Below are 17,876 nucleotides of genomic sequence, written 5' to 3'. Positions count from 1 at the left end.
GTATCGCCGTAGTTTGGATTCGTTTTAAGGTCACGGACTTCTAGGGCTGCCAGGTGAGTATCGTTACCTAAGACAGCCATCTCTCTGTTCTCCTTTGTCTTAGTCATCCTCTCAATTAATCAATACATGTGTAGAATATCCACTCCGTTTTCAGTATTTTAACAAATATGGTGTGAACTTTCAAGAAATATGAGGCGTGTTTTCTCTTTACCCATCTTCTTACTTTCCATATTCCTCGGAGAACAGAAAGCATAAGCTCAAAGTTTCACTTGTAGGATGAGTGTCTTTTTTATAATTCAGATTCCTGAGCCCTGAACAGAAACATAGCCCATATTTAGGGCCCCTACGCTATCATTTCAGGCCCCTGAGCAGGAGAGCCAGCATGGATCTAATGTGAAGGTAGAGGCTTAGACAGAGGTGGGCTTGGGAAGAGAGAGTTCATAATGGGTTAATAATTAGAGCTTCAGGATCCGTGCAAGTCTTTTGAGTTTAAGCACACATCCATCCATAACACACTAATGAGGCTTGTTAAGAATAAACTGTATTAACTGGGTTTGGTAGACAATGAATCCCAGCATGGATTAACAATTAGCTAAACTGAGGAGAACGTATAGAATGCGAGAAAACTTAATAAAGTAATATAATAGCTAAGACTGTGAATTTAAACTTACTTTTCTACTTTTGTTTTTTCTCCTCCTTATATCTAATGAATTGGATTTCTGAAATCAGGGAAACACTTCAAAAAGAAAGCAACCTTATCTGGCAATTGCCTATCTAAGTGATACTACAATGTACTTATCTTGCAATTATAGTTTTAGACCTCTACCCAAATAAATACAATGACGTTGCAAAACTTCCTTTATGTATTTTATACCTAAGGGCTTTTCCCATGCAGGCTGGGAAAGGCACAGGTGCCAAACACATGAAGAAGGGGAACATATATTGGTAAATTCTATCAGAATGTTCTTTTGCTCTCTATCATTGCTCTTGCTTGGAATATGTTCTTGAGGCAAACGTAGTCTGCAGTTCAAAGTTGCTATGTATGATATTCTCCAGCTAGACACCTGTGTGGAGAAAATTGTCTTTGCTTGAAATGGTAATATCAAAATATCACTCTTTGTATTATTTGTATTTAGTGAATTTGATTTTAAAAAGTACTGTACTAGTAAATAAATGAGGTCGTCAGCAAAAAAAAAAAAAAAATGAATGTTCTTTGGCTCTCAGATATAACCTGATTGATTGATTGATTGATCTGTGTGTGTGTGTTGTGTGTGTGTGTGTGTGTGTGTGTGTGTCCATGAAAATAGTTTCCATCCTAAATGAATAAAAATAAACTCAGATGTGAAGAAATGGCAACAGATGAGCAGTAATCCTTTGCAAAGATTAAGGGGGATCATCGTATATTGAATGCCTACTATATGCTGAATATTATGCTCCATGACTTACACAAATTATCCTATTTACTTCCAACAATCTGGAAGAGTATTATCGGTCCCGTTTTAGAGATAAACTAAAACAAGACAGGTTAAATTCCTTAATACCTGAGGACCTACAGCTCATAGCTGTGGAAGTTGGGATTACACACAAAATTAGATCCCAAACCTGCGCTCTTTCAGCGCTGCTAAGCCCAAGATCATCCTTCTGTGGCTCTAGAAGTGAGATAAACTCACACTGGAGGGACAGATGGTGGAAATCAGAGTGGGGGAATAGCAGTCACAAGGGAGAGTCAGCTAAACTGACAGCAAAGCATATTGAAGTGAAGGTGGAAGGGAATTCAGAGCTGGTGGCCAGCAGAGGGGCAGCAGGCCTGCAAGCTATATGGACAGCAGTCAGCAGCAGGCCTCCTGGGGGTCCACAGCAGCATCTGCGCAGGGTTAGGTAGAGTCTTAAGCTTATAGGAGCTGGGGAATCAGACAAGGTTGTCGAGACAAAGACAGCATTAATGGAACTGGGATTAAAAGAAGGGGTGGGAGAGAAGAGGGAGCTTCCCTGCAGGAATAGAACAGAAGCCCAGTCTCTAAAATTGGGCTATTTGGGTAGAAAAGTATAACAGCAAGTTTGGCTTGGTGACGAGCTAAACTTCTTCTAACCAAGGATAGAACTGGAGCCCCATCTTGGGCTGCTATTGTAGATGGGGCACTCGAGATTATAGGTGTGCCAACTAAATGGCTCAAGGTAGGAGTCTGGGGCTACAGAGAGCCAGACAAAAGCAAGTTTAGATGTGCATTTTATAGCTGAAGCAAATCCTGCATGTGATTTACATTATTTACAATAATCTCTTAAAAACAAACCGACAGCAGACAACAAATCATAGACTGGGCAAGAGAGACAATGAGGAACATCAGTTTGATTTTAGTCAGAGTAGTTACCAGAAACCCCAACGTGATATAATGAAGGTGCCTAGTACTGCTGAGTTTTCAAAGGACCTGGGAGCGACGACCTTGGGATTCCTTGCCAGTGTCAGGTCCTAGGCCAGCCTTTCTCATCTCCATCTTTAGCTTCCAGTGGGCAACTTGATTCTACTCTAGTTGTTATAGCTAACGGCATCAAATCGAGGCTTTTTTAAAACCTTGATCCCCTATTAAACAGAGCTCAATTTATGGTTTCGGATAACCTCCTGTTCTTGAAGTGAATGCACATGAGAAGAATTACAAAGTCTCATCCATACTGTAGCTGGTATTAATTTCTGTGCACAAACAGAAGCTCTTTCCTAATCTTCACCTTGCTTTTGTAAGATGCTGGCCTATCCATTCTCATTTAGTTTTTGGAATCATAGCTTTTCAGCCTGGAGAACAGTGGTTATAGGAGGTATCCCCGTACTTAGTGGAAAAACATGCTCTCTAAATCCTAACAAGTTATTATGATTTGAGGAAACTGATGAATGACCACCCCCCTCCATTTTTTCCACATGAGTTCTGAACAAATTGAGAGAGACAAAGTAGTAAGGCAGATGGGAAGGGAAATTTTTGGCCATGTCCCTTACTGAGCTGTTAGAGAATATGGCTTAGATACATGGCAACATGGGAGTCCCAAGGCTGCAACTTAAAATTAGAAAGAAGTCTCCCATCATTCAGCATACTGAGTGGTGGATTCTATCATATTTTCTACTAAAAGCATAAAGTGAAAATAAACAAAGAGGCTGTGCAGAAGAACCTTACAGGTGTCACATTCCCCACTTAGAGTGGCCTTTGTCCTCTGCTAAAGGGCCTCTCAGATTTTAGTTTAACTTGTTTAAGGAAATAGATAAATGTCAAGCTATTAAACTCATCTTCCTCTCTTACTGTTAAAATGGAAACAAACGATCTTATCTGGTGATGTTTTGGGGCCCTAAAGCAAATTCTTTCAGGGGTTCTCTATAAAAATGGGATCCCCAAGAATGAAACTAATAGGAAGTTCAAGTTCTTACTTGATTTATAGAACCAAAAAACACCTGACAGATTTGGTAATAGTGGACTGATGGGAGTCAACATGTTAAAGTGGTATGGGCTCCTCCCTAGGTCACAAAGCTCAGTTCCTTACATTACCTGATTCAGTGCCCCTTGAATGAACTGGAACCCAGTACCCTAAGGAATGAACCTTGTTCTAACATTGAATCTCCTTTCCAGCCCATACAAAGATGACTGAGTCTATTTACTTGGTGACCTGTGCTCTAGGGACAAGAACATAGTTGAATTTTTTTTTTTTTTTTTCTGAATTGGTACTAATCTGTGATGTTTGTGGTTGGGGAGGGAAGATTCATAATCAGTGCTATCCTCTGATCAGAGTGGGGCTTATGAAAATTGAGGGATAATTGGATTTTTTACCTAAGCCTTCCTTAGAGTAATTCAGTGGGGCTCTGAAACCATCTAGAATTTCCTTCCACAGTACCTATGTGCACTGGCAGGCATGGAAGGGGTATATATATATTTTTTCTTCAACTGGTAGAATCACTACAATATCTGTCAGGCCTGTGAAGTAAGCTTTTGTTGTAGGAAGGGCTAAAAGAGAGTTGATGGAACTTCCCCTTAGTAAATCTAAAACATCAGCACATTGCTGAGGCCAGTACTGCCAACATGGACTTGAAATACGCTGGGTGATAATTTGTATTATAATTTCATTTGGTTCTTCAGTTGGTCATGTCATAAGAGTGGTGGAGAATGATAGTGTTTGAATATTGCGTGGTAAACTCCAATTATAGTTGCTGGTCCATATGTGGCTCCTTACTAGAGCAAATAAATGCAGTCTTTCACACTCAGTATGCAACTATCCATCTGGAACATGTATTTTTGTATATTGCATTGAGAAGCTCAGAATTAATGAGCTTTCGTTTGTCAGGGACAACAGTATATTTTTACCTCCACACTCAGGCAGTCCTCATTGCTCTGTCCCTGAATCTGAATATAGCCTTTAAGGAACTTGACAGTCTCAAAGGGTACCATGTTGATCCGTTGTATTAACAATATCATGTTGGTAGGGTGAGATAAAAGGAAGGAGCAAGTTTCCTGGGTGTCTTGGAAAGCCAGATATGTCGTAGTAGGTAGGTGATACAACCAGTGGAACTTACTGGTGTATGTTGGATTCCTCTATTAAAATGAATGCCTTGTTATACTGGTGCTCCCTACTATTAAGAATGGTATCTGAAGACCTATACATTTTACAAGAAACATATATCTCATTAGGATATCATGCTCTGGACCGTTTAATTGGATCTGTTTCTTAAGCTAAAATTCTGGAGATCCAATGGTTCTAGAAGTATTTTTTCTGTACTAAATGAAGTTTATGGCAAAGCCTAATAAGAAAGTCAAAATAGCAGTCCCAAAATAATGGTAGCAAAGTCATGCTCCTTTTTCCTCTTTGGGAAATAGCTTCTGCTTTGCCACTGGGGTCTAGTGGAGACTAAGTGCCTGACTCCAGATCACCCACTGGCCATGAAACTTGCTCTATCTAGCTGCGGTTACCTGACTTTTTGTCGTTGACTTGGATATGCTTAGCAACATTCCACACCCAACTTGGAGTGTAAATACAACGGAGGAAAACTAGGCCCTGAAAGTCCAAATAAGTTGCACTAGCCCTTGCTCTGGGAAATTTTCCTTAAGCCACACTGTGACCTCTTAGAGTTTTTTTTATAAATAGTTCAGTGAGGGTAGAAAGACTTCACTGGTTGATGTATTAGGACTGACTGCATGCCGACTACTGTGATAATACGACCCCTCCGAGGGATGCCCTGAAGGAAAGAGAGGAATGAGATTCTTCTCAGGAGACAGAAATTCAATTAACACATCTGGTTGTTTTCTTCCCAGAAAGGCTGAGGTTTATGTGAATTTCTTGGGAGTTGTCTCTGGCCTACCTTGACAGGCACTCAGAGGGAGGAAGATGGAAGGAACAGGGATTAGCTATTTGGAGAAAAATTCTTTGGTAGGATTTTTCAGGGTAGGCTTGGAGCAGGAGAATATTATATCCCATAAGAATTCTCACCAAAATGCTTTCAATTCTGTAAACTTTAATAACAGTTCAGGTAAGCAGGTGTGTTCTAAAGTCCTTCATTTTCTCAAGGGTTTTTTAGTGACTTCATAAACAAATAATGGGACCATATGGAGCATATACAAGGACTTCCTAAAAGTCTCACCTCACTACTACTACTGCTACAGATACAATGTGTCCGTGTCAGTGACTCAGCCCTGATACAGTCCTGATGTAGTACTATACCCTAGGTACCCTAGTAGTCCCTTTCAGCATGGAAGGAATAGCTATTGTCCTCACTGAGAATGATAAGTCTAGATTTGGATTTTCCATTTCCTGCTATCTTCCCAGCACCACCATCCTTAAATTAACTGAATGCCTTATATACCCCACAACAGAAGAATGTTTCCCAACCATGGAAGTCACTGTACAGTGATAGTGGTGTGACAGTAGGCTGATGCCTATGGAATTCAGTGAACTTGACATAAGCTTCATCACCTAGAATCAACTAGCTTATAAGAGACTAGGATAACTTCTGAAATCATAGCTTCATTTTAAGGTGGGGAATATCTCCACAGTATGAGGTGCTCTCTTGCAAAAACCATCTGTTTCTCCCATAGCTAAAATGTCAGTTAATAACACGCATAAAGGTGAAGCTCTCACATTTGCCTTAGTAATTCATACACAAAGGGTTGCTTTTGAGCGCTGCAAGCGAGGCTTTACCAAGAGGTTTTCAAATCCTGGAAAGGACACGATTTACTGCTGGAACTTGCTTCCTGAGAGGAGTTCCCTTGTCCTCTAGCTAGACTGTAAGTTTTCAACAGTCCACCTGTAGTGGCCACAGGCAAAACCCTCTAAAATGCAGTTTGGTTTCTGAGATTTTGATCCTCAGTCACTGTCAGTGAAAACTCTCTGTTGGGAACTGGAGCTAGCTGCAGGGGTGAGGTGAAAAGAGAGGAAGAAAAATGCAAGAATAACAGTTGGAGAGAATGGAGTCCCTGTAGCAGCCAGCGTAATAGAAAGGGCAAGCAGGTGTTGACAATCTGGCCCAGACTCCGTGTTTCATCTGCTGGGTCCTATGTTCCAGTTCACTTTTGTATTAACCTCTCACAACTCAAGTCTCTACCCAGAGCCCTGCAGAATGAATGACCGGGATCTATGGCTGGTGCTGAGAGTCATATGGGCAAGGAGAAAATAAGTGTAATACTTCTTACAGGTTCCCTCCCAGAAACCTTTTCTCTCACTCATGCTTCTAGTTAGCTCATTCTTTGTCAGGCTGCCTTTTTCCCTTCCGGCATGTGTAACTTGCCAAAAGCACATGTTAACTCAATGCAAGTAGATAAGGGTTTTGTCACCTCAAATGGCTTAGTGGCCTTTTTCAATGGGTCAATGATCCCTTTGTTAGAATACAATCCCTACTACCTAAACTTCAACTGCCTAAGGGGTATGGTATTTGTCATCTTTGTCAAAAGGGGTGGAAGAAGGGTTGTCATGTATAGTCACAATATGGGGACGTACAAATCATCCACTCTGTTGAGCAGAAGGAACACAGGCATGCTGGTGCGACCGAGAGCATCTATTTAGGCTTCAGTGTGAGGCTGGACATAGGGACAGCCTGTGTCACATGATCTAGACTTCCTGCTGTGGCAGCTCAGTAGTTTCCCATTGTATTTCTAATCCAGGACATGTATTTAAAGATTCTGGTATAGATGCCAACATCAGCTCTCAAAACACATCCATCCAAAAAAGTCAATATTCCTTGAAGTACCCCATTGCAGACTGCTGGCGCAGCTGTGACTTCCTGCCAGAACAAAAGGAATATAGGGTTATCTTATCTTTCTGGCAAAAGACACAAGAAATAAAATGGGAAACCGAAGGCACTGAGAGTACATTACCTTGCAGGGCTGCCTCCTTCCTGGAATGATGCCCAGGCATAGCATACTATCTTCGATCCTGTAAGTTTTATAGGCCTCAAGGCACTCATTCCTGTAGACTATGGAGATGTTCACATTCTGTAGTGAGTTGGGCTCCTTGGCTAGAGAAAAGAAAGGTGTACAACTTCCTTAAGAGTTAGTAGATAACAAACCTCCTTTTCTCCTTGCGCTCTTTTTCAGCACCTTTCTTCTTCTGGAAGAAAGGACACGAGATCAAACACTGAGAGAAATCACAGATGGGGCTGGCTGGATAGTAGGAAATGATCAGATTAACCATTTCTCATGATACAAATGTTTATCTCTTTATAAAAGAGGCTAAATTCCTGGAAGTGATAATGCAAAATATGAGACATCTCTGCAATGAAATCAATTACTTTAACAACTCTAAATGCTTAACTGACTGTGCTTGGGTGGTATAGTCAATTAAGCATGCAACTCTTGGTTTCGGCTCAGGTGGTGATCTCAGGGCTATGAGATCGAGCTCTATTTCAGGCTCTGTGCTCAGTGTGGAGTCTGCTTTAAATTCTCTCTCCCTCTGCCCCTCCCCAAAGCCTTGCAAGTACACCCTCCTTCTCTTTCTCTCCCTCAAATAAACTAATAAATCTTAAAAGTAAAATTTAAAGAATAGCCTTAACATGGAATTCTTTGTTATTTTATTTTAGTTTTTGAGCTTTCACGTTTATTATTTGTCCCACAGTTTAAATTCATCAGTCTCCTTTTAAATTTTTTATTGAAATATATAAGACATATCACAATGTATAAGTTTAAGGTGTGAAAAATATTTATTTGATATATTTATAGATTGTAATGTGATTGCTATTGTAGCTATAGTTAACACCTCTATCATGTCATATAATTATCATTTCTTTTTTGTGGTGGAAGTAATCAAGATCTAGTCTCTTAGAAAGTTTGATTATAATATGATATTGTTGTCTGTATTCATTATGTTATACATTAGGTCTCCCAGACTTATTTCTCTACTAGTTGTAAGTTTGTACCCTTAAATAACATCTCTTTTACTTTGAAATTTCTAGATTCTAGAGAGAATCTAGTTTTAATTTGTCAGATCAGAAAAACTCAGTATCTGCTAAAAAGTATTAAAAAAAAAAGATTACTTCATTAGCCAGATCAAAATAAACTGAATTTTGGAGGTGGGGTGGGGGTAAGTTGTATCTCTCTTTGACAGAAGTGTCATAACCCAGATGAGTCAAACGTACTGCTCACCAGGGGGACATTTATTTTCAAAACTCAAATTAACACTCACAGGACAAAACATTTCTACTTGTATAGAGGACAGAATGCTAAGTGAAATAAGCCAGATGAAGCAAGACCAAGACGGTATAATCTCACTTCTATATGGAATCTAAAAAAAGCCAAACTCACAGAAATGGAGAATATAATGGTGGTTGCCAGAGGCTGGTGGGTGGAAGATATGGTGGGGAGGGTTGTTGATCAAAGAGTACAAACTTTAGTTATTAGATGACTAAGTACTGGAGATTGGACGTACAGCATGGTGGCTATGGTTAATAATACTGTACTCTGCACTTAAAACTTTTTTTTAAAGATTTTATTTATTTATTTGACAGAGAAAGATCATAAGTACACAGAGAGGCAGGCAGAGAGAGAGAGAGGGAAGCAAACTCGCTGCTGAGCAGAGAGCCTGACGCAGGACTCGATCCCAGGACCCTGAGATCATGACCTGAGCTGAAGGCAGCGGCTTAACCCACTGAGCCACCCAGGGGCCCCATGTACTTAAAACTTTCTAAGAGAGTAGATCTTAAATACTCTCACCACACACATATACATAAGGTAAATATCTGAAGTGATAGACAATTAGCTCGACTGGGGGCATCATTTCACATTATATATATTTATATATACATATATACACACACACACAATATATGTACATACACTACATATACACTATATATACTATATGTATATGTACTATATTTGTATGTGTGTGTCTCTGTGCTATGGGTGTGCATATATATATATATATATGAATATGACACTATACATCTTAAATCTATATAATCTTTATTTTTTAATTATATACCTCAATAAAGCTGGGAAAAAAGAATTTCTGCATTTTTGATATATTCGAGGAAGTGTACCTCAAGGTCTGAAAAGAACAGTTTAAAACGTTTGGGACAATGGCAGCACAGTTAGAAAACGTGACTTCTATCCTTCTATCCTGACTTTTATAAATATAGAGTCAGGGTAAATGGATGGGTGTAATCTAACAGGCTTGATCAACATGAATCTCCTTTCTTCATACTATGGTATATAACAATGATGAATATTAAATACAAAAACAACTTACTCAGGAGCTAAATTGTACTAATAGTTCTTCCTAAAGGTCTCTCATAGAACTATATAGTACATTCAGACCATAGTTCCCTTTTCCTTATAGTCAGCCCTTCCTTCTCCCATAGCCATTACTCTCTTTATTAATAGCTACAGATAGTGGTTTCGAATTTATAAAATATTAGAATGGGATAGTGGGCAGACAGGCTCAAAACTTAGAAGAGAAAAAGCTGTCTTAATTTGCTCAAAGTTTTTTCATGGAATTGAAGCATGTGAGGTAGAAGAAAACTGAGATTGAACATGTATTTCAGGAGGTTCAGATTATATGGAGAGTCTCCACTGTTACAAATGGTAGTTGTTTTTTAATTTTGTAAAGAAATGAGTGAATGTTCAGAATGTTGCCAGTGAAAAATGTTTCAGAAATATTTTTCTCTTTTTTTATTATGTTGTTAGCCACCATGTAGTACATCATTAGTTTGCTTTTTTTTTTAGATTTTATTTATTTGAGAGAAAGAGAGAGAGCAAGCACAAGTTGGTGCAGAGACAGAGGGAGTAACAGACTCCCCACTGAGCAGAGAGCCTGATGTGGGACTCGATCCCAGGACCCTGAGATCATGACCCAAACTGAAGGCAGATGCCTAACCGAAGGAGCCACCAGGCACCCCTCAGAAATATTTTTCTTAAACTTTTCATATTTATTTTTGTATCACAATCTTGCATACAGAAATTCTGCCTGATTTAGCACAGTATTATATGTTTATCTTATGTTTAAAACATGCATATTATTTCTCCTTCTTTCAAGGCTTTAATTCTCTTTATTGCCTAGAACGGTTTGAAAACATCTGATAAGTTTGTAACACATTTTGGAGTTCAGAAAATTGATGCTCCAAAGACAAAGTGGCCAACCGTTACCCAGCAAATTAGGACTAGAATACAAATGTCTTCTTTGCACTAACATCTTTTCTATCATGTCTGGAAACAAAGATGATAGCAGGATACAGTGGGGGGGGGGATGCTTGAAGGACTCCTTTAGTGAGGTATAGAAAACGGGAAAAGAGATGACAAGGATGAATTAAGAGGTTAGAAAGAAGCCTCACTGGGAAGAATTCAGAAGCCAAGAGTAGAGAAGGGAAAGAATGTGTCCTACTCTGGGAGAAAAGGATTATCTTGAGGTCACTCACAGTCATCACATCGGTTGTAGGCCCATGTGGAGACCATGCACATGGTTCCTTCATGGACAGGTTCTTCAGGCAGGTTGACCAGTTTCACATAGTCATTAAGTTCAACACTTTCTCCCAGCTTGATTAACATGAGGTCATGCTCAATAGAAGTGGTTGAGAAGTATGGATGTTGGATCATCTTCACATGGCCAACTACTTGTATATCCTTTTCATTGTCATTTGATGGATTTGTAATCCCCAACACCACCTGAAGCTTTCTGGAACAATGTAGTTGTTTGAGAGAAGACTTGGCAGAGATTATTTATTCATCCTTATGAGCCTTTATTAGCCCCCTCCCACAGACCTTATTCTCTACTACTGAACATGTCCCCAGAAAGCCTCCCTAACCCCACTTCATTGGGCAGTGGCACCAGGCAGGGAGGCGGGTCTCTGCCCAACCAGAGAATCCAAAGCACAAAGTGGCATTGGGGGCTTATTACTCACGGTAAGTTGCAGTGTGCGGCTGTGATCACCCAAAGGGGGTCGATCAGAACTCCAACACAGGGCAAGTAATCAGATTTCAGGTAGACCAGGTATGGGGGAGTGATATCATTTCGGTAATTTGGATCAAAAGCCAGAGCAACTGGAAAGAGAAAAATAGACAGGAAATTCTGAAATTTTAGCAGAGATCATTAGAATAAAACAAAGGAAAATTACTTAATACGTTTAAGTTCCTACCCTTCTCCCCAGTACCTTTTTCTGTAAGCTAAATTTGCAAACTGGCTTACTTTCTTCTAAAAACATGAATAAAATGATAGAAACATATCAATTTCAAAACTAAAGGGGCTTCCCTTTTATTGTCAATAAATATTTTTCAGATTAAAATGTAGGTTTTCTTAAATATCTTCTACAATTCAGTGAACATATGTTAAATCAACTCCTGGAGAACTTAGTATTTATACTTTTTTAAGAATGCTTTTACCAGTCCCATCCCTTTCTCCCTACAACAATGCAAGGCAAAACAATATAACTGCCATTTTAAAGAACGGGCCAACTGTTCTCACAATCTGAGGAGAGGGAGATAATTCAACAGGTTAAGTGTGAGCACCTCGTATATGTCAGGCTCTGTTACAGGGGTTTACACAGAATGAAGCAGAGAAATACCCAGAATGAAGCAGAGAAATACCCCTGCTCTTGTATATTCTGATGAGAGAAGACATTCTATAACAGTAGACACAAAACATAAGTAAATGGTCTAGTGTATTACAAGGTGATTGGTGCTGTGAGGAAAAATAGTAGAATAGAGAAAGAGGAAAAAGCAGTACAGAGATGTGCATGTGTGCGGTGGGGCATTCTGAAATATTACACAGTAGTCAGTTTAGGTAAGCCTTGTGGACAGGATGAGAAATGACCAATGAAATGAAGGTGGGGGAGTTAGATCATCAGATATCTGGGGGATGGGGATCCAGCCAGAGGAAACAGTTGGAGCAAGAGTCCTAAGACTTTTTTTTTTTTTAAGATTTTATTTATTTATTTGACAGAGCGATCACAAGTAGGCAGAAAGGCAGGCAGAGAGAGAAGAGGAAGCAGGTTCCCTGAGGAGCAGAAAGCCCGATGCAGGGCTCGATCCCAGGACTCTGGGACCATGACTTGAGCCAAAGGCAGAGGCTTCAAGCCACTGAGCCACCCAGGCGCCCCATCCTGAGACTTTTTTATGGAGCATCATAAAAGCCAGTGTGGCTGGCGTGGCAGGTGAAGGGGAGAAGAGCAGGAAAGGATGGAGGCAAGATCATGATACAGAGTTTTGTAAAGCCTCATAAGGATGTGGGACTTTCTTCTGAAGGAATGTGGAACAGCATCAGGGTTTTGTGTAAGGCAGTGATGGTCATTTCCTTATTGAGAAATGTTGAGTGTAGAGGTAGAAAGCAGAGAGGCCTGTTAGGGGATTTATGTGATAATCCAGGGAGATGATAGTGTCTTGGCCATTGTGAACAGTGGAGGTGGTGAGATGTGATTGGATTTGGGGTATATTTAGAAGATAGAACCAACAAAATTTTCCAAACAGATTGAATGTGGGGTGTGAGAGAAAGATTTTATGAATGCCTCCAAGGTTTTTGCTTGAGTAACTGGAACCTGTAAGGACGAGACCAAAAACCCTTGAATGCTCTGCTGTGTCTGTTAGTTGAACCTCTGCTTTCAACCCCTGCCTCTGCTTCTCATTCACTCCTGAGGGGAGAAGTCCCATTCCGGATGGGCCCAGAGTTGGGTCACAGTCTTCCCTGGTATTAGGGTTTCAGTGTCCATGCCTCCCCAAAGAGCATGCAAGCAATAAAGCTGTTTGGTTTGGTATTAGGGTTTGGTATTTGGATTTTAATGTCCATATTTCCAGAAGAGCATATGAGCAATAAAGCTGAGGTGAGGCAGGCAGGCAGTGTCACCGGTGGAAAGCTGATGGGAGCAGTGGCAGTGCTGAGGGAAAGTCGGTTCTATACACTTGTAGTCTGGAACATGCCTCCTGTCTGTATCTGTCTATCTTTCATGATTCCCCTAGGATCTCTCTTTGTCAAGTAAAGAAAAAAATTGTGAAGATACTCACCAGGCAGGTTCAAGAGAGCCCAGAAGAAGATAAACTTCATATTGATTTCAAAAGCCTTTTCAAAGGATGAAGTTCAGCCTAGGGTCTCTGGAAAGGATGCAGAGGCGGGGTGGAAAAGGACTCAGTAAGATACAGCAAGAAGGGGTTTCAGGGTTGAAAACAAAAACATGAATTCCTTTAGTGGCAGGTTTCAGCTCCCAAAGAGATGTCCATTGGTCAGACTAGGGAATGATGTCAGGTCTCAGAGGGACAAGAATGGAGAGCAGGTGATTTGGTCCCTGACAGAGAATGGATCTGGAATTCAGCATTTTACTTTCCCTTTTCAGGGGAAAACATACCTAATCTGAGAGATGTTGGAGCTCAGAGTGTTTCCCAGCCCCCTCTTCTCTGGTCCACCCTTTGTCAAACTCTGAAATCAGGTCCTTCAAGACAGTGACCCCTCCCATCTGTGTGATGCTAACCCCTGGTTGTGTGACACAGACATTTGTCTCCAACGGCCATAACCCAGCCAGCTGGTGCTGGTCTGACCCCTCTGCCTGACACTGAAACCCTCCTTGAGATAGATCAGCTTTTCCTTTCATGATACTGTTCATCCACTTATTTATTCAAACAGCTGGCAGTAATTTATATTATGTGTCTGACTTGTGCTAGGCTCTGTGCTCACTGTAGAGGATGCCTAAAGGTGAAGACACTGCTCTGCTTTCAGAGAGCCTATAGACCAGTGGGAATGATAGGTTCATAAGAAGGCAATTGCAAAACAAAGCGTTCAGAGCTAAAACTCCACCGATATCATTGTCTAGGTGGAAATATTAGCAAAACACGTTGTCCGTTACATGATTTTGGATCCAAAATATATAAGGAGATCTTTAAACTCAACAACAAGAACATGAATAACCCAATTAAAAGTGCACCAAATATCTGAACAGATACTGTCCCAAATGCATTAGTCTGTTGAGGCTATGATAACAAAATACTATAGACTGGGGATCTTGAACAACTTACATTTATTTTCTCACAGTTCTGGAAGCTAAAAGTCCATGATCAAGGTGCCAGCAAATTCAGTTTCTGGTGAGAGCTCTCTTCCTGGCTTTGTAGGCTACTGTATCCTCCTGCAGTACTTCCTCTGTATTTATGTATACAGCTCTCTGGTGTCTCTTTTTATAAGGACATTAATCCTATCAGAACAGTGCCCCACCCTTAGGACCTCATTTCTCCCAAATTATTTCCTTATAGGACCTATCTCCAAATACAATCACTTTGGGGTTTATGGTTTCAACATAGGAATTTTGGGAGGACACAGTTCATTCCACAACAACAAAGAGGAAGTATAGATGACAAGTAATATAGGAAAAGATTCTCAACATACATTAGGAAATTACAAATTAAGGCAACAATAAGATACCACTACACACCTGGTAGAATGGTAGAATAAAGTTTAAGACCAAGAACACCAAATGTTGGTGAGGCTGTAAAACAGCAAGAATGTTCATTTATTGCTGGTAGGAATACAAAATGTATAGCCACTTTGGGAGATGGTTTGGTGGTTTCTTAAAATCTAAACATAATCTTACCATATGAGCCAGCAATCACTCCCCCGGTTATTAACTGAATGAACTAAAAACTTATGTCCACAGAATCTTACACCTGAATAATTACAACAACTTTAGTCATAATTACCAAATCTTGGAAGCAACCAAGATGGATAAATGGATAAACAAAATGTGGTGTATCCACACTGGAAAATGTATTATTCAGTGATTTTTAAAAAACAAGCTATCAAGAGATAAAAGAAAAAAAAAGATGAAACACATAGAGAATCCTTAAATGCATATTACTAAGTGATAGAAGCCAGTTCTAAAAGTATTATATATTGAATGGTTCCAATTTATGACATTTTGAAGAAAAGCAAACTATGGAGGCAGTAAAAAGATGAGTGGTGGCCAGAATTTGGGGTTATGGGGAGAAGAGTGAACAGGAAGAGCATGGGGCATTTTTAGGGAAGTAAAATGATTCCATATGATAGTCTAATTGCAGATACATGACATTATGCCTTTGTCCAAACCCATAATACTATATAACATAAAGAGCAAACCCTAACATAAGCTATGGACTTTGGTTACTAAGAACGTATCAGTATTGGTTCATCTGCTATAATGGTTATACTACATCAGTGCAAGATATTAAAAAAAACAACAACAGACTGCTTAGTGGTAGACTACTCCGGGGATATAGGTATACACTGTAAAATTCCTTCAGCCTCATTGCATGTTTAAAATTTTTTATAATAACATGTGGGAGAAAATTTTAAGTCTTTAGTTAATAAACATGCAGTGTAATATTAGTTTCGGGTGTAAAATATAGTGACTCAATACTTCCATACATCACCTAGTGCTCATCATAGCAAGGGCCCTCCTTAATCCCTATTGTCTATTTTTACCCAGGTCTCACTCTCTCCCCTCTGTAACCACCAGTTTGTTCTCTGTAGATATGAGTCTGCTTCTTGGTTTGACTCTCTCTCTCCTTTTTTCCCTATTCTCATCTGCTTTGTTTCCTAATGTGGGAAAAGTTTTGTTTGTTTTTTTTTTAATTGAATTATGTGCTTTGAGCACAAGGTTAAAGATACTTCTTGAGTGTATACTGTGTGAAAGGAAAGAGTTTCTAAAAAATTATACTTTACCTGGGTCTTAGAGAAGGGGAAGGAGCTTGTCTGGCATAAAAAGAAGAGAAAAAATAATTCAAAAGGAGGGCAAGTCTTCTGTAAATGCAAGAATATGTGAAACAACATGGTGTGTTTGTGGAATAGCAACCATGTATTACAGCAGAAGTGTTAACCGGGTAGAGAAAGAAACAGGAATTATATAATGAAAAGTCTTATTATGTAAGCCTTGCATATATAAGCCTTGCATAAGTCCTTACTGTGTGAGAGATAGGGATCCAATAAATTTATTATTTTATGAAATTCTATTGAATATTTTGGACAAACCCCAGTGGGGTTATTGCAATTTCCTTTCCATGGGTGTGAGACCTGTGACTTCCTTTGAACTAATAGAATATGGCAAAATTATGGGATTTCATTTTGATAATTACATTGATAGAGAATATTAACATTGTGTATACACACACATATACACATCCACCTTGCTAGCATGCACAATAGAGATTCTTCCCACTGGCATGGGGTCACGAACAGACACACTGAGGAGGCCTAAGTGGCAAAGAACTGTGTATGGATGACCTCTCTGCACTAAGGATAGCTTCAAGACCTGAGAGCAGCTTTCAGGGGAGAGCCCACAAAAAGTGAGTATCTGATATCATACAACCAGAGGGAAATGAATTCTGCCAACAACCTGAATAAGCCTGGAAGCAAATTCTTACCTCAGACTCTTGTTAGACCCTGAATGGAGGACACACCTAAGCCATGCTTGAACTCCTGATTTGCAGAAACCGTGAGATAATATGTGCTCTATTAAGTTGTTCAATTTGTGGCAATGTTTTTATGCAGCAATAGAAAACCAATACAAATGCATACTGTGTACCAGCACTTTATTAGCTATTGATGATTTAGTGGTAAGGAAGATGAGATGATAAAGTCTAACAGAGAAAATGGGTGTAAGAAAACCTGACATCATGAATGTCAGAATGATGGAAGGAAAGGGAGATAGAAGCACATATAGCAGGGACCCTAACATAAGGGTCAGAAGAAGACCTCCTTGAGGAAGTGATATTCGAGGTTTAAAGGATGAGTAGAAGTTAATCAAATAAAGAGATGGGGGAAAAGCCTCTGGGAAGTTGAATGAAGACTCAAAAGAGAAGAGCATGTATGAAAGAGAGTGAAGACAGACCAAGAAGAATCCTCCAGAGCAGACTGTTCAGGAATTATCAAGTAGGCACTGCCTACAAAGAAAACCCAGGAGGCAACCAGAGAGCAGATCAAGGGAGGACATCCTTGGGGTCCGTATTTTAGATGGACTAGGATTTATTTTGTTTCAATGGTGATAGGAAAAAGTCAATAGATAGGGGAAGTGGAAAAATATAAAGAAGTAGAGATGCTCAGTAGAGCCGTCCATGAGGAAGTCAGAGGAGAAGGGATCCATATCATAAGTGAGGGTAAATGCTGGAGACAATAGGGCCTCACTTCCAGAGAAGATCCAAAAGAATGAGGAAGAAAAGCACAAAGTATGTTTGCAGAGTGGGAGGTAGGAAAGTTGAAATTATCATCGATGGTTTCAACCTCCTAGTTGGACGTCATTCACTGAAGATGAAGCACTGATGGCCAGAGGAGGAGGAGAATGCTTGAGGTGGCCATTAGGAAACATTGTACAGAGAGTGACTTGGGAAATTCAGGATTGCCAGTTTATGTGTTGAAGACATAATTTAGAAATGATCAGATGATCATTTTATTAAAAACTCTGGAATAATATGAATCTGATTCAG

General features: G+C 39.8%; 1 protein-coding gene and 1 long non-coding RNA gene across 2 annotated transcripts in view; one reads left to right on the top strand and one right to left on the bottom strand.

The window, feature by feature from the left end:
• Positions 1-17,876, top strand: part of LOC309844614 — a 106,338-nt gene that overhangs the window by 1,099 nt on the left and 87,363 nt on the right. The gene's annotated exons all lie outside the window — the stretch shown is intronic.
• Positions 6,965-13,845, bottom strand: LOC309845779 (putative inactive serine protease 58). Its single transcript, XM_082694133.1, has 6 exons — positions 13,781-13,845; positions 13,443-13,529; positions 11,351-11,489; positions 10,868-11,124; positions 7,335-7,474; positions 6,965-7,240 (listed from the first exon to the last, which is right to left on the bottom strand). Exons 2-6 carry the CDS (start codon positions 13,480-13,482, stop codon positions 7,091-7,093), a joined length of 726 nt encoding a protein of 241 aa, XP_082550259.1. The 5' UTR covers positions 13,483-13,529; positions 13,781-13,845; the 3' UTR covers positions 6,965-7,090.

This window comes from Mustela nivalis, assembly GCF_964662115.1.
Source record: "Mustela nivalis genome assembly, chromosome: 12".
NCBI lineage: Eukaryota > Metazoa > Chordata > Mammalia > Carnivora > Mustelidae > Mustela > Mustela nivalis.
The sequence above is the reverse complement of the archived record's forward strand: the minus strand, read 5'-3'. Positions and strand labels throughout refer to the sequence as shown.

What these genes read in the sequence shown, in the direction of transcription:
- LOC309845779 (XM_082694133.1), bottom strand. Translation starts at nt 13,482, where the DNA reads ATGAAGTTTATCTTCTTCTGGGCTCTCTTGAACCTGCCTG. An exon ending in CTACAACCGATGTGATGACT is followed by an intron (nt 7,475 to 10,867) that starts GTGAGTGACCTC and finishes TCTTTTCTCTAG; the next exon opens with CCAAGGAGCCCAACTCACTA. An exon ending in GAAGGAGGCAGCCCTGCAAG is followed by an intron (nt 7,241 to 7,334) that starts GTAATGTACTCT and finishes TTGTTCTGGCAG; the next exon opens with GAAGTCACAGCTGCGCCAGC.